The sequence below is a fragment of the Malaya genurostris genome, chromosome 3 (assembly GCF_030247185.1).
Source record: "Malaya genurostris strain Urasoe2022 chromosome 3, Malgen_1.1, whole genome shotgun sequence".
Classification (NCBI taxonomy): Eukaryota; Metazoa; Arthropoda; class Insecta; order Diptera; family Culicidae; genus Malaya; species Malaya genurostris.
The window spans coordinates 279402831-279417611 of record NC_080572.1 but is presented as its reverse complement, the minus strand read 5'-3'; the positions used below and the strand labels follow the sequence as shown (position 1 = coordinate 279417611).

The following is a 14781-nucleotide window of genomic DNA, read 5'->3' as shown; positions in this document are numbered from 1 at the left end:
GAGCGTATGATTCGATTATCCAACAGGCAGATATGTATAGTATGTAAACAATTCATGCAATTTTTTTTCGCACCATTTCACAGTTTTCTCCAACGGATGACCGAGTATATGGAGTATGCGAAGCTGCTACGGATAGCATCGGAACAGCCAGATCCCATCGAGCGGTTGAAGTATGTGTCGGCATTTGCCGTGTCGGCGTTGGCATCCAACTGGGAACGGCTTGGCAAACCGTTCAATCCGCTGCTGGGCGAAACCTACGAACTCAACCGGCCCGAGTTTCGAATCATCTGCGAACAGGTACAGCTGGGCCTCTGTGATTTGCATATATTTATGTAAATATGTCACTGTTTTTCTTTTCAGGTTTCCCATCATCCACCGATTTCGGCATTCCATGCGGACGCTGAAAGTTTTACATTTCACGGATCCATTCATCCGAAGCTGAAATTCTGGGGGAAAAGTGTGGAAATACAACCGAAGGGAACCGTTACGGTGGAATTTCCCAAGCTGGGTGAGGCTTATTCCTGGAATAATGTGCACTGCTGCGTGCACAACATCATCGTAGGGAAACTGTGGATCGAGCAGTACGGAATGATGGACGTCGTCAGCCACAAGCATGGTCTGAAGGCATCGCTTAACTTCAAGACTGCCGGTGTGGGCAATAAGGATTTGCATCGCGTCGAAGGTCACATATCCGATCGGAAGTAAGCTTGGACTAAACTGGAGGAAAGCTACTGCAAAAAATCATTCAATTAAATTCCTTTTTTCTCTTATTTCAGTAAGCGGAAAATTCACTTCCTGTACGGTAAGTGGACCGAGTTTATCAAATGTACGGACTATTCTTCGTATGAGGAGTACTGCAAGGAGAATGGGTACAAGTTCAAACGAGGGGACAAGAGTCCTAACGAATCACCCGGAACGACGCCACGCAAAGTGCTTTCCAAACTGAACAGTCTCAAAATGAGTTCATTCAGAAGTCTGTCGATATCAGAGGTAACAAACTCATAATGCTTCAAAAGAATCTTTTTTAATAAGTACATAATAGAAACCTATCGATAAACATATGGAAAAAGATAGATAAATGAAAACGAAAGTGAAATAGCAAAAAAAGTATCCTTGAGAAGCCTTGTTCTTGACCTAGAAAAATTATTCGATATATAGAACCGTTCTACCATTGAGCTACCCCGAATATGACGGGAAACCACATCCCAGAAGTAATTAAATAAAACAAAACGATTTACGCTCGGTTTATAACAATATTTGAAGTTTGATTCTCTGAATGATATTTTATTTTTGCTATTTCACTGATCTATTCTTTTGAAATAAAACGTAGACACGTAGATAATAAGTATTGACTGATTTTGCTTGTTGGTTAAACCCAGCCGGAAGATCCACCGGAGCCGGCCGAGGGAGACATTCCGAAAAGTGATTCGACCTACTCGATAGACATCCCGAATTCGGTCACGCTCTGGCAGGCGGAGGCACGTCCTCGCAACACGGCAGAGTTCTATCAGTTTACCAACTTTGCCATGTCGTTGAACCAGATGGAGGACCACATGAAGCGGAGGATCTGTCCGACGGATTCGCGACTGCGGCCCGACATTCGCAAGCTGGAACAGGGTGATCTGGATGGGGCAGCGGCGGAAAAGACGAGACTCGAAGAGAAGCAACGAGAGAACCGGAAGAAGTGTAAAAAGGCTGACGAAACTCTTTTCCCGAGGTGAGTGCTGGATTCTTTAGTAAATAGTGAAATTTAATAAGAATCTTTTATTTCTTTGTATCTGCATTGCGTTTTATATCGGTTACCTTGGTTTTTGAGCTGTTAACTCAAACTTCCGTTTAAGAACACTTTTTTCACGTTAAATTTTTTTGTGTAACTCTTTTTACAAACCAAATCCCAAATAACGTAAACTTTTTTGCATACAATAAAATCGATTTCCGGCTCATTCATATTCCATGGAAACTGCTACAATATGAGTATTTTTGGAGCGGGTTTAAATAGTAGATTCTAGAACATGATGCTTGAGATATTTTGGAAATCCAAAATGGCAACTTCCGGATCATCTATATTCCTTGAAAACTCTTGCAATATGGGTATTTTCGAAATGGATTTGATGTGTAGGTATTGAAAAACGGCTTCCGGTTTATTGATATTCTTTGAGTATGGGTAGTTTCATAACGGATTGGGTATTTTTGGTACGAATATAAAGAATGGATATCAGAAAACGATATTTGTGAAAAATTGTTTCAAGTTTTCAAGAAATATCAGTAAACCAGAAGTCGCAATCTTGGTATTCAGAACCACATCGAACATAATTTTCACATACATTCCGAAAATGATTGAGGTTTCTACATTCATTACACAACACATTTTTAACAAACTACCTTGATTTACGAACCGTGACACCGGTATATTAGCACCAGCCATTTGAAAGTACACCGATTACGGGGGTGCGTTTCAGACCCAAAACACTGCGATGTTTTGATACTCTCGACTCTTAAATTGTGAAAATTACCTCGTCTTGATGTCCCAAAACACTATCTGCTGTATTTTAGGTTAACCGACAAGTTGTTGTAATTTTCGTGCAATAAACAAGGTAAACCATAAAACGATTGCATTACTGATTGTTTATTTACGTTGCAATCAGCTGATTTTGAAGTTCCGATTTAAATCTCATCAAGATAGCGTCGTGACAGGGCGGACAAAACGTTTGCAACCAATCAGTCACAATTATGAAACTCTACATTTAAGGGGCGGATAGGGCCTAACCGACGAAACGACCTGCAACTCGTCTATCGAAACTGTATCGCAAATTTAACTACCCCTCAGTAACTGGTAATGTCAAAACGAAATCTTTGGAAAAACTATTGAAACTGGCAACACAAGATGATGATTAATTGATTTTGAATAACAGTTATATCACCTTGGTTACTGCATATTGAAGACTTGAGAAATGTAAACAAATACTAACTACCTCGAAGGGATTAGTTTCAAGTTATCCAGTTTCATCACCTGTTAGAGCCGTAGATCGATCAGTTTAATCAGATAGAGGCTTTCTTGAGCGCTGGTTGGGGCTCGTACATGCGAAAAATGTCTTGAACCCAGCGCAATCAGATTGCCGTATGTGGCCAAGATTTATTGTATTGGATAGTTTCAATGTATTGTCGGTATCAGGTAACGTTTTAACGACTTAGATTTACCAAGTTTTTAAAATGTGGTGAAGTTTGAAGTCGTCTGTCCAATAATCATAATTTAGTACACATAAATTATAAAGCGAAGTAAAATCGGTATACCAATACTATTCTACAAAATGCAAAGAAAATTCGTTTACAGCGAATCAAAAGTACTTTAAGGTTTGGCTTTATTTTTTAATTCCTTCCAGAGAAGCACGTCATCGGTACAAATACGGAATTTATATTTGTTCTTTTCTAATGACTAATGACTGAAGTAAAACGATTTCAATTGTTCGCCAAATCATTATTCATTCGCCACTTCTTGATTTGTTCCAAATCGTTCATACTATTTCCTTTTTTCAGCAGAAATATTTTTTCTCTACCGCCAATAGCATTCTTCGTCGATTTATTGTCCTTAAATTGTGTATTTCTTCAGAATAATTAATGAGTTTTTATTAAATCTTGCGCTGATGAAACAGAATTTAAATTTATAGAACTTCTTCAAATGGTTTGTTTATTTATTGTGGAGCTCCTAGGTAACTAGTTCGTAGCAACTTAAACAGTGTTGCTCAAGATCATTATGTTTATCATTATCAAGGAGTCGCAATATTTCTGGTAACTGACGGTAAATCGCTCACGATCACTTTTTATTCTGATTGTCCTTCGAAGTGCCTGGTCGTGTCGTCGGTCTAACACTTTTAGAAAATCATTCATTTTTTCTTTATATTTTCCTATAGTAAAACATTTCTAGAATTAGTCAAATTTTCAAGTCTATCGAAACTAAACTCTGAAAGTTAAGGACCTTTATTTTTTCTTATATCATACTGTAAAGCGGCAAGAGTTTGATGCACAGGCCCAAGAGTTGTACTTCGATTGACTTGAAAATTTGATGAAACATTCTTGAAATGAGAACATCAGTAATTACAAACCATCTGCGTGGTACAAAGTCTCATACGCCCAAGTTACAGCTCTCATATGCTTTTCGGACATCGTGGAGAGCAGTCGTCGTCTCAAACAGCATTAGTAACGTCAGATAATCAGTAATCGCATTCAGTTTTTAGTGGATCTGGATTCTGGAACTGACTTTTGGGTTGAATTCTGAAACCAAATTCTAAAACTGAATTTTGGATTCTGACCAAACTGAATTCTGAACTTACTTTCAGGTCCAGAATTTAGTTCCAGAATACAAGCTTAGAATTTAATTTCTAAACTCGCTTTCAGGATTTATTTTCAGAGTTCAGAATCTGAACTAAATCAGGAACATAGATTTAGGAAGTGAATTCTGGTCCTTTAATAAAGGGTAATGGATTCTGAAAATGAGTTTAGTTCCATAATTCTAAAATCAAATTCATCACATGAATTCATGATTTGGATTCCAGACCTGAATTTTGCAAATGAATTCTGAGTCTGTTCCATATTTTGGTTTTGTTCTTGAATTCAGTTTCAGTTTCTGAATCCAAGTCCAGAATTTCAGTTGTGGGTAAATGAATGTTAAGGTATTTGATCCATTTACGCCAATTCCCACGCTTTTCAGTTAACAAGCCAATTACATTTGATCAAAGCGAGCCTGTCAGAGCATGTCATAGTTTTGTATTGCTAAATGTGACGTTCGCCGCCGGCAGTAACCTTCTCCTGGCATGTTTCATGTGAAGCATATGGCTTTACTTTTTTAGCCGGGTATTACTCACGTACCGGATGCCATAATGTTCCGTGACGTTAACGTTGTGCGTCTCCATAAAAACTTCTTACAATTCAGTAATCGTTCAATGCCGGTGATAGTCGCCTGGTGCCACGTGTGAATAGCTCTTACATATTACTTTGTTTTCATCACGAAACCTGTTGGTCACCATTTTTTTTACTGGAGTCGTCGTTCTTTTTTGCTAGTTATAGAAACCTCAATTAACAATGATTTGGCTTATATTTATAGATTCGCGTGCTTTTACAGTATCGTTTTAGCTTTGAATGACCAATTAGTGCGATGCTTCTCAACTTATTTGTAGCTTCCTCTACTAGCAGGAAACATAGGCCACTGTTCGAATATGAAAATATGTAACTTTATCCGTCCAAATCGGTGCGTAAAAATATTTCCAATTGGTAGGAGAAATTATATTACAAATCGAAAAAAAATTTGACTGAACAATAAGTGTTCAAAACCTGTCCACTTTTGTGTATGTTTACTTCTTTGAGTTTCCAATGTTTACCACTGTGTAATAAACAAAGATGTGTTCCACATCAAATAAATGTATTTGTTCCGTGTTATTCAATTGTATGGTGGAATATGTTTGTCGGAGAAGCTAGGAAAAACTCCTCCTTTTAAAGTGATCCATTCATAAACGTTACAGTCATGAAAAGCTTTGTTCTTTTGCCATGACTGCATATGCTTTGCCAAATCATCAATTTGCGAGCAAAAATGACAATTTTAAATATACGGAAGCGTCTTCCCAGAAGTTGCTCAAAATCCATTTGACGTGAGTTATTTCGTACACCATGTATTATCCATTATATTTGGTCAGAACTCGTATCGTTTTCGGGACACGATTTTTTGCCACAAGGTTTTCGGCTTTCTTCACGTTTCGCTTTCGCCTCATCAGCGCTTGCAGCAGTTTATATTGAACTGCCATCTCTGTCTAGATGATGAACCGCTAAGCAAACGCCAAGTTTACATTATTTATGTAAGACATTATTTATAAGGCTACTTAAAACTGTTTCAAAAATTTAACTACCCTTCAAAAACTCGTAATATCAAAATGAAATCGCTTCAAAAATATTTAAAACTGGCAGCTCAGCCTGAAAAACTGTTATGTTTTGGAACAACAGCTACCGTTACTCTAGTTACATTTATTCACCCTAATCTTTTGACAACAAAGAAAGAAGAATCTAAATTTGAATATTTTTTACAGCGAAGGTCTTTACAGAAAAATAATTCATTTGTGGATCGTACGGTTTCTTTGCACCGGAATTCGAAGCCACACTGTTATAGTTTTCAAAGAAGTCTGACATGGGATTAAATTCGTATAAGTAACGAATCAGAGCTGACGAGGGAGCCTATTAGGAAATATTCATAGCGGGTTTATTTTCGCTAGCGGAATTGTGCATAATTTATTAGATCTACTGATACCATACCAAATTTCGCAATCGAAAATAAAGAGGCCTTCGAATATTAGAAGCTTTTCTAGACGAAAATTATTAGGCTATTTGTAACGCCTGTCGTATAATTTAAAACTGTCAAAAATGAACCTCGTGTTTGATAATCTCAACGCAAAGCTTTGAAATCTGTTCTATATTTCTTTTTTGCACATGTTTTTCACTCAACATCGGTTTTTGCAAAGTATTTCGAAATTTCAAATTATTTGCGATCAAATATATGATATTTAAACCTTTTTTGGTGAATTTTGAAGCACCTTCGAGAAAAGTTGAAAATGGATTCTTCAAAAACAGGTCACAAATCACTTTTTCGTCTTTTTTCGACAATACATCGACAGAGCCGACATTTGGAAAGTCGTCGACATTTTTCACCTCTTTAAAACGACTCACCCACTTACTCACAAACTGTTTCGACTTTTGCATGCATTTCGCAGCGGCAGCTTGGGTCATTTTGAGACCTTCCGGGTGCGAGCACAAAAAAAACTGCTTCGAAGCGCGAAGGCCTTGTCGTCCATTGAACCACGCGCCATTTTTTTCATTCAACAAACCCAGTAGACAGAGTTCCATTGTTAAGCCATTTTCAATATAACGAGTTGGAGCCCCGTTGGACCAGTTTTACTGGAGAATTCTGAAGGTTTCTAACTGCCTATTTTTCTAAATAAACAATACATACCTGTAAAAAATTCTATATCACGTAGAATAACAACCCATTTTCTTTCTATGTGAAGAAAACACACTATTTTCACTCTATTTTTGTAGGAAAGAAAACAACAAACTGTTCCAACAAACTGAACGAATATTTCGTTAGAGTTAGAAGTTAGAAATTAAGTATTTTTTGAAATGTGGTGTGTGACTAAAGAGTACCTAACGTATTTAGTCGTATCAATGAAAACAGCATTTGTAAGAGTATTTGGTATCATTGGATGATCTTCTAACGACTCGGATGAAGATAAGTGAACCATAGATTTAATCTTGATTTGCAAATTAGTAGTATTGTTCTTCAAGATTCAGTAGAATACCTTACTTCACGTTCATTGTTAATTGAAATGTGATGAACTACTTTTAAGCCTTCTATTGATGTAAAGAAAAATGTCAAGAAAGGCTAGCAAAATTAATTTTACTTATTTTAAACCACAGATTGTCGAAAAACAGATTCGTTATTTTCAAATGTTATTCTATTTACGACGCCATTGTGGAACCAGAGAACCGAAACTTTTACTTATATTCTCGATGTATGGGAGCTATCAAGTTGTCCACGGGTTGGTAGTAACTCGCGAATTTTCACTTTCGTTTTTTCGTTGCACATGATGGATAAATCATCGTAGCCCCGCTCGGCCTTTTGGCTACCTGGGTAGCCATGACCACCAGACGGCTACCAAAATTGATTCAATGACGGCTGCCAAATCCAATTTGGAAAAACATAGTCGCCTGTATCTTAGTTAGTCGAGCGTTTTCATCTTTTCACCTTAGCTTGAAATGTCAAAGATTCGGATGTGGAAAAATCCTGGTGAGGCAGCTGAACAGCAGAATACACTGCCAGCCATATTTTGCCCGTTAGCAGCTTTTAGCCAGTCGGCTGTCAGCCAAGCCTATGCGGGAGCTTATTCTAACAAAGTAGGCGGGAAAACATGCAGACCATGACAGCAACGCCGCCCGCATAGCGTTTTGGCTACCTGTGCAGCCAAGGCCACCAGACGGCTACCAAAATTGATTCAGTGACGGTTGTCAAATCCAATTTGACAAAACAAAGTCGCCTGTATCTAAGTTAGCCGAGCGTTTTCATCATCTCACCTTCGCTGAAAATGTCAAAGATTTCAATGTGCAAAAATCCTGGTGGATACGGTTGTATCGTTTGAGTTGTATATCTGGCAGCGGTGAGGCAGTCGGTTTTTCCAGCTGGCAGCATTTAGTCACCCATCTGGCAGCCATGCTTATGCGGGCGGATGAAACCGTCCGATATTATTGCACGTTGTTTCTCGTTTAGTGCATTCTAACTCGTTTTCGCTTGAGAAACCAAGAATCTACCGAAGATAGTTTCTTCAAACAAACATTTTTCACGAAACTGACCCGAATTCAGTTGAATGTTGTTTAAACTACGTAACAGCAGTAATATAGCTTAATAGTATGTTCACATTAGCGCTGATATCAAGTGATATACGGATATACTTGATATCCGATGATATCATGTGCGATATCACATGATATCCCATACAATTTTATGTCAACGCGTATCACCATTTTGGCATGATATCCGGGATATCATGTACGATATCATGTCGAGTTGTCAAAAATCGCTACTAGCAACACGGATGATGGCATTGAACGTACTCATTTATAAACGTCACTTTGAGAGTGACAATAAACAATCATTATAATTTTAAATTTTTCAACGAATACTGGGGTTCGGAAACCATTAATTGCAAGACTTCAATTATTGATTGAATTGTAGGAGAGAAAAGCAATATTATTGATCTTACTGCTAATGGGAACATTCAATATGACAACTTGATTGTCAAACGATATCATTTCGATCATATGTGAACACTTCGACATGATATGCATATCATCTCGGTATATCAAGTGATATCAGTGCTAATGTGAACATGGTATAAGCGACGACACGACCTGCCACTCGTCTATCGAAACTGTATCGCAAATTTAAGTACCCCTCAGTAACTGGTAATGTCAAAACGAAATCACCTGAAAAATTATTAAAAATGGCAACACAAGTTGATGAATTATTGATTTTAAATAACAATTAACGAAACCTTGGTTACCACTTATTGAAGACTTGAGGAATGTAAACAAAACTAACTGCCTCGAGTGGAAAATCCTTATTTCGCGTCAAGTTGCAAGTTCTGCAACATCATTAGGCGTCAGGGCAGTGGATCGATTAGTTCAGCTGGGGCTCGAATATATGAAAATTTTTTTGTAAGACCAGCGCAATCAGGTTGCTGTATGTGACCAAGATCTTTGGTATGGAGTACTTCTGTTCCGAAACTTTTTATCAGTCCAATTATCGAAATTAAGTATCGAAATATAAACGATAAAACTGAGTCGATCCGGTATATTCGTACTATTCTACGAGATGCATGAAATTCGAGTGCAGCAAATCAAAGATACTCAAATATTTGAGCTTTATTTTTTAATCCATTCCAGAATCGCACTTCGTATACAGGTACGAATACACACCGAATTCATATTTGCTCTTTCTAACGACTTTTGAAAGTGAAACTATTTCAATTGTTCCATAAATCTTTGTATATTTGCACATCTGAGTTTGTTCCGCCTCGTTTCTGATCAGCGTACATGTTGTAAAACAACACGCTGTCAAATTCCAGATATTCGAGAAACTCCTCTACTTCTGCTCTGTTATTTGGAGACCTTCGCAAAACATGTGTAAAATTTTATGAACTTGAAAAGTGCGGGAATCAAGCTTATTGGTTATCAAAATTATTGGTTCTTAAGTGCACATTGTAAACCACCCATAAAAACAAGTTTGCTTCAAATAATTTATTCTCAAGCTGAAAATAGTCAGTAACTACGATTTCCCGTAAGGCGTCTGGAGCCGGTTGAAGTAGTCAAATGTCATTTCGGATACATTCAAACAATAAATTTTTTCGTTTGTTTCGTACAGACTGGCAAGAAATTCCTAGTTTAATGATAATATATGACAATATATTAAGCTATAGTGATGTTTCGGAAACTCGATTGGATATTCCTGAAAAGATATAAAATATAAGATGACGCATGTCTGTCATGTCAAATTTGGATATTGGGTACCCAGTTCCAGTCCCAGTTCGGTTGGTGCAGATCCAAAAAGTTAAACTTGTAGGTTGTGAGAGTTTCTGAATCTGTCACCAGTCACGTTGAACGTCCCCATAGGGACGAGTTCCCGGCCGATGGCTCGCGGCACCTTGTACAGCTACGTACATTCTCGATTTCTTAAGAATAATCTTTCGTTTTTATTAATTTGGCACTGATGGCACACAATTTAAAATAATATAACTGTTTCAAAACTTTCTCAAATGGTTTGTTTATTTATTATTAGGCTCCTTGGTAACAAGTTCGTAGCAACTAAAACAGTGTTGCCCAAGAAAATTATTTTCATCATTACCAAGGGGTCGCTATATTTTTGGTAACTGGCGGTAAATTGCTCACGAACATTTTTTATTCAGATTTTCCTTCGGAGTGCCTGGTCGTGTCGTCGGCTTAAGGCTATACAATCAGCCGGTCTGATCAAGTGAGGTGACTTCGGAACTAGAATGATGACATATACTAATGTCGTTTTCGTTTGGTTAGGTTTTGGCAGTTTTGACCCTAACTGCTGTCAAACCGTTTGTTTGAAGCTTAGGTTCAACGTTGTTGAACTGAAAATCGAGTCAGTTCTAACCTGGTTTTTCTATCAGGTTTACTCAAATCCCCGTTGTTAAGTGCGAAACCAACACAGTTTCGTGAAAAGTCTTTGTTTGATGAAACTACCCTGGATCAGTTTCAGTTTTCACAAGCGAAAATGACATAAATAAAACATCAATTGAATTGAATACTTCACTAAGTTTATACTTTTTATTTACAGATGGTTCAAACTAACGATAAATTCTCACACTAATCAGGAGGATTGGATCTACCAAGGCGGCTACTGGGAGCGCACGGACGATTCGATGGAGCTGGATATTTTTTAACTTGGGAATCCCGAGAATCATCCCCCCAGCATAATCACAGCAGAGTGAGCAGTAAAAATTTACCAATCGCATTCACATTACGAATACCAATAATAATGAAAACAAGAAACAGTTACTTGTATATCTGTGCATATTTCAATCTAACCAGTAGACGTTATCAAAGTAATAGAATTACGGCAGACTTCCATTTAGGTCGAAATATACAAAACGACAAACGTTCTGCAATAGAAAAAAACAGTTTTACAATACCCCAGAACATGGTTTGGTACGGTTTCGGTAAAATTTAATAAACAGCAATTTTAACCTACGTAAACATGTTTTCCAACAAGTTCAATGCAATATTTAGCTAAATCAGATCAACCCTCTTTTCTTTTGAGATATATATTAGTTTCATGTTTACCGCAACCAAATCTGAATATACAATTTTTTCTGTTACTGTAAAGATCATTTACAAAAACTCCAAAAGACGCGTGTCTTTCCATTTCTATATTCACCTTGGTGCATAAACAAACATGAACAAGCGATTGGGTGAACATCTATTTTGTAGCTTCTTATTTTACAAGAAGCCAATAGCGATAAAAGTGATCAACGGTCTTTTGAAAGTTAGAGGCACACACACACAGATTTCATCGAGTGAGTAAGTGCCAAAAACAATACAACTTGGCTTGAACTCTTATACAATTAGACAAACACGTTATGAATGTACAATAATTAAATTGTGAAGATAAATGTTTTAGAATGACCAAACAAAACAAAAAAAAATAACAATAGTTGAACGAGTTGTTAGCTTGTTGATTGTTTATTTTTGAACAAAAAAAGGGCAATAAATCTGCACATCTTTAAAGAGTGCAGTTTTGAAACATTGTAAATGAACTTGGGATAAAGGAATGAATAAATAAACAGACGAAACAGTATTCAGTATTTGAAAGCATTGAGAATAGTGACCTATTCCAATACCGACACACACACATAATAATTTGACAATATCTCATTTAGAATCATTTAGAGAAGCTTAAAATATTAGCAGTTTAGATGATCTGATAGTAACACGTAAGTAAGAGCAGAATTAATTAGCTTATCAAAATGCCAATTGAAAGCATGGGGTACCAGATGAAACAAAATCCAGCAATCAACGAAAATTTTAACTCCTTTTCCAATTAGTTTTGCAAACACTAACAAACACAAAAATGCTTTCCTCAATAGCAAAAATTATTTTCACTTCATTTCCTACTGACACACCTTAACATTCCTCGAACGAGCATTCAGTACACGTCATCAAATCAGAACGGAAAAAAGATATGAATTTCACACGCTAATGGAAGCATGAAAAAAAACTATCAGACACTTTGCTTTAATGTCAATTATTGTATACAATACTTTTGATATTGACACGGCTTTTTAATATATATCTAGTGGGAATCCCGCCTTCGAATCATCTCATTCAATTGCTCATTCATCTCATTGTAAGGAGACAGAAGCGTCACCTATAGTGGATGTGCTTCTTTATGGTAGAAAGTGTAGAGAACTCGAGTTCATCATCATCAGTACTAAACATTGTTCGATTTCGAATAATGGCATCGACTAAGCAAAAACTAAACAAAATGAAACACGTGAGTGGTGCATATTGTTCAATAGTGTTGATTGAAACATTAATAATAGACAAAAATCGAATCTATATTGAAATTAAGCGTTAGAAAATTATATATATTTGGGATGTCAGTATAATATCCGCTAGATGTGAAATAAATGATTGAGTAAAATCAAATTGTTGGAGTGTCATTTGTTGATAACAAAACCTTATCAAACTCACAAAACTTTGAGCTTCTTCCCGTACAGCAAATAAACGTTTAACTCTAGCCCGGAAAATGAAATAATAAATCAAATAGGATCTTTGCTTCTAAATATTGCGTTGCGTTCAGATGAAAGTCTGTGCGGATTGCATACTGATTTAATAATGTTTTCTTGCTTGATACCATTCAGACTCCGATTTTCCATCTCATCAATATGGTAGAAACCGTTCCCATTCCCGTCGTTCACAGAGAATAGTGGATGATAAGGGCATCTACTTTACGGAAAGAAGACGACTCATCATAGTCGGGGTAGAGTGAGGGGAGATGCAGGGCCGGTGAAAGAGGTGGGTACGGTGGGTAGTGTTTAAAAACTCAACGCTTACCCTAATGTATGAGTAAATGCGAGAGAACTCATGGCAACGAGTTTATTTTACTCAAATCCATACTCAAATTTTGACATATTGTTCCAGTTTATGAATTTGAGTAATCGCAACTCAAACCATGTTCAAAGAGCGTGTACGCAACGTGTTTACTCTGGAATACGCATGTGAATTTTTTACTTGAAACCAATGAACAACATTCAGATCCTTTATGTCGTTATCGCTTGAGAAAACTGAAACTGACCCAGGGTAGTTTCATCAAACAAACACTTTTCACGAAACTGTGTTGCTTTCGCACTTAGCAACGGGGATTTGAGCAAACCTGATTTAAAAAACCTGGCTCGAAACTGACTCGATTTTCAGTTCAGCAACGATGAAACTAGGTTCAGAATTAGCTTCGAACAATATGTTTGACAGCAGTTAGGGTGGAAACTGGAGTACGTTTGGCATCAAGCGAAAACGACATTATTGTAAGAATCACTGGATATAAGGCAAAATTGCTCAATATCGTTTATACTGTAACTTGATTTTCCAAACATAAACAATCATTGTCATAGTTACGACGCATCTAGTGATCAGACGCTTGTTGTTTTGCTTCAAAAGACTGAAGTGAACCGAGCTCATCGAGGGATCCTATTCGAATGATACATAAGAAATCGCAGACTCCTCTATCTGGAGTTAATCTTTGGTTCTATCAAAGATAAACTCAAGATTACAACGTCCCGTACGATCCATTCGAAAAATATCGGATCAGTAATCGTGAACCAGCGAACTTAGTAATAGTGTAATTTTGTCGATCGTTCGTTAATAAGCGTCGATAAACATTTGAAAATGACGGTAAAATACCATAGCAACAATACAAGTTCGGAAGAAAGTAAACCTATGTAAACATATCACACAAAATATGTTGTTACTTCTATTCACTTTATTGCTTCGAAAGTGAGAATATAACAAATTGAACATATTTTTAACAGTAATAATTTAATTGATTTTTCAAGTTTCAAGATCTACTCGATATGCAGCTTTTCTGCAGCTTAGGATTAATTGTATATAAACAAACATTGTCATAGTTACGACGCATGAAGCGATTCTACCGACGACACGACCTGCCACTCGTCTATCGAAACTGTATCGCAAATTTAAGTACCCCTCAGTAACTGGTAATGTCAAAACGAAATCACCTGAAAAATTATTAAAAATGGCAACACAAGTTGATGAATTATTGATTTTAAATAACAATTAACGAAACCTTGGTTACCACTTATTGAAGACTTGAGGAATGTAAACAAAACTAACTGCCTCGAGTGGAAAATCCTTATTTCGCGTCAAGTTGCAAGTTCTGCAACATCATTAGGCGTCAGGGCAGTGGATCGATTAGTTCAGCTGGGGCTCGAATATATGAAAATTTTTTTGTAAGACCAGCGCAATCAGGTTGCTGTATGTGACCAAGATCTTTGGTATGGAGTACTTCTGTTCCGAAACTTTTTATCAGTCCAATTATCGAAATTAAGTATCGAAATATAAACGATAAAACTGAGTCGATCCGGTATATTCGTACTATTCTACGAGATGCATGAAATTCGAGTGCAGCAAATCAAAGATACTCAAATATTT

At 36.9% G+C, this 14781-nt stretch overlaps 1 protein-coding gene across 12 annotated transcripts in view; it reads left to right on the top strand.

Annotated features, from left to right (window-relative positions):
* The window catches only part of LOC131439171 (oxysterol-binding protein-related protein 2), a 50290-nt gene extending 37528 nt beyond the window's left edge, over window positions 1–12762 (top strand). For all 12 annotated transcript variants that reach the window (XM_058609878.1, XM_058609876.1, XM_058609882.1 and 9 more), the window contains 5 exons: window positions 84–297; window positions 361–701; window positions 777–990; window positions 1380–1717; window positions 10892–12762. In XM_058609878.1, the coding sequence (XP_058465861.1) occupies window positions 84–297; window positions 361–701; window positions 777–990; window positions 1380–1717; window positions 10892–10997 (1213 nt within the window). In that variant the 3' untranslated portion in view covers window positions 10998–12762. The remainder of the gene's footprint in view (window positions 1–83; window positions 298–360; window positions 702–776; window positions 991–1379; window positions 1718–10891) is intronic.
* Window positions 12763–14781: the final 2019 nt, after the last annotated feature.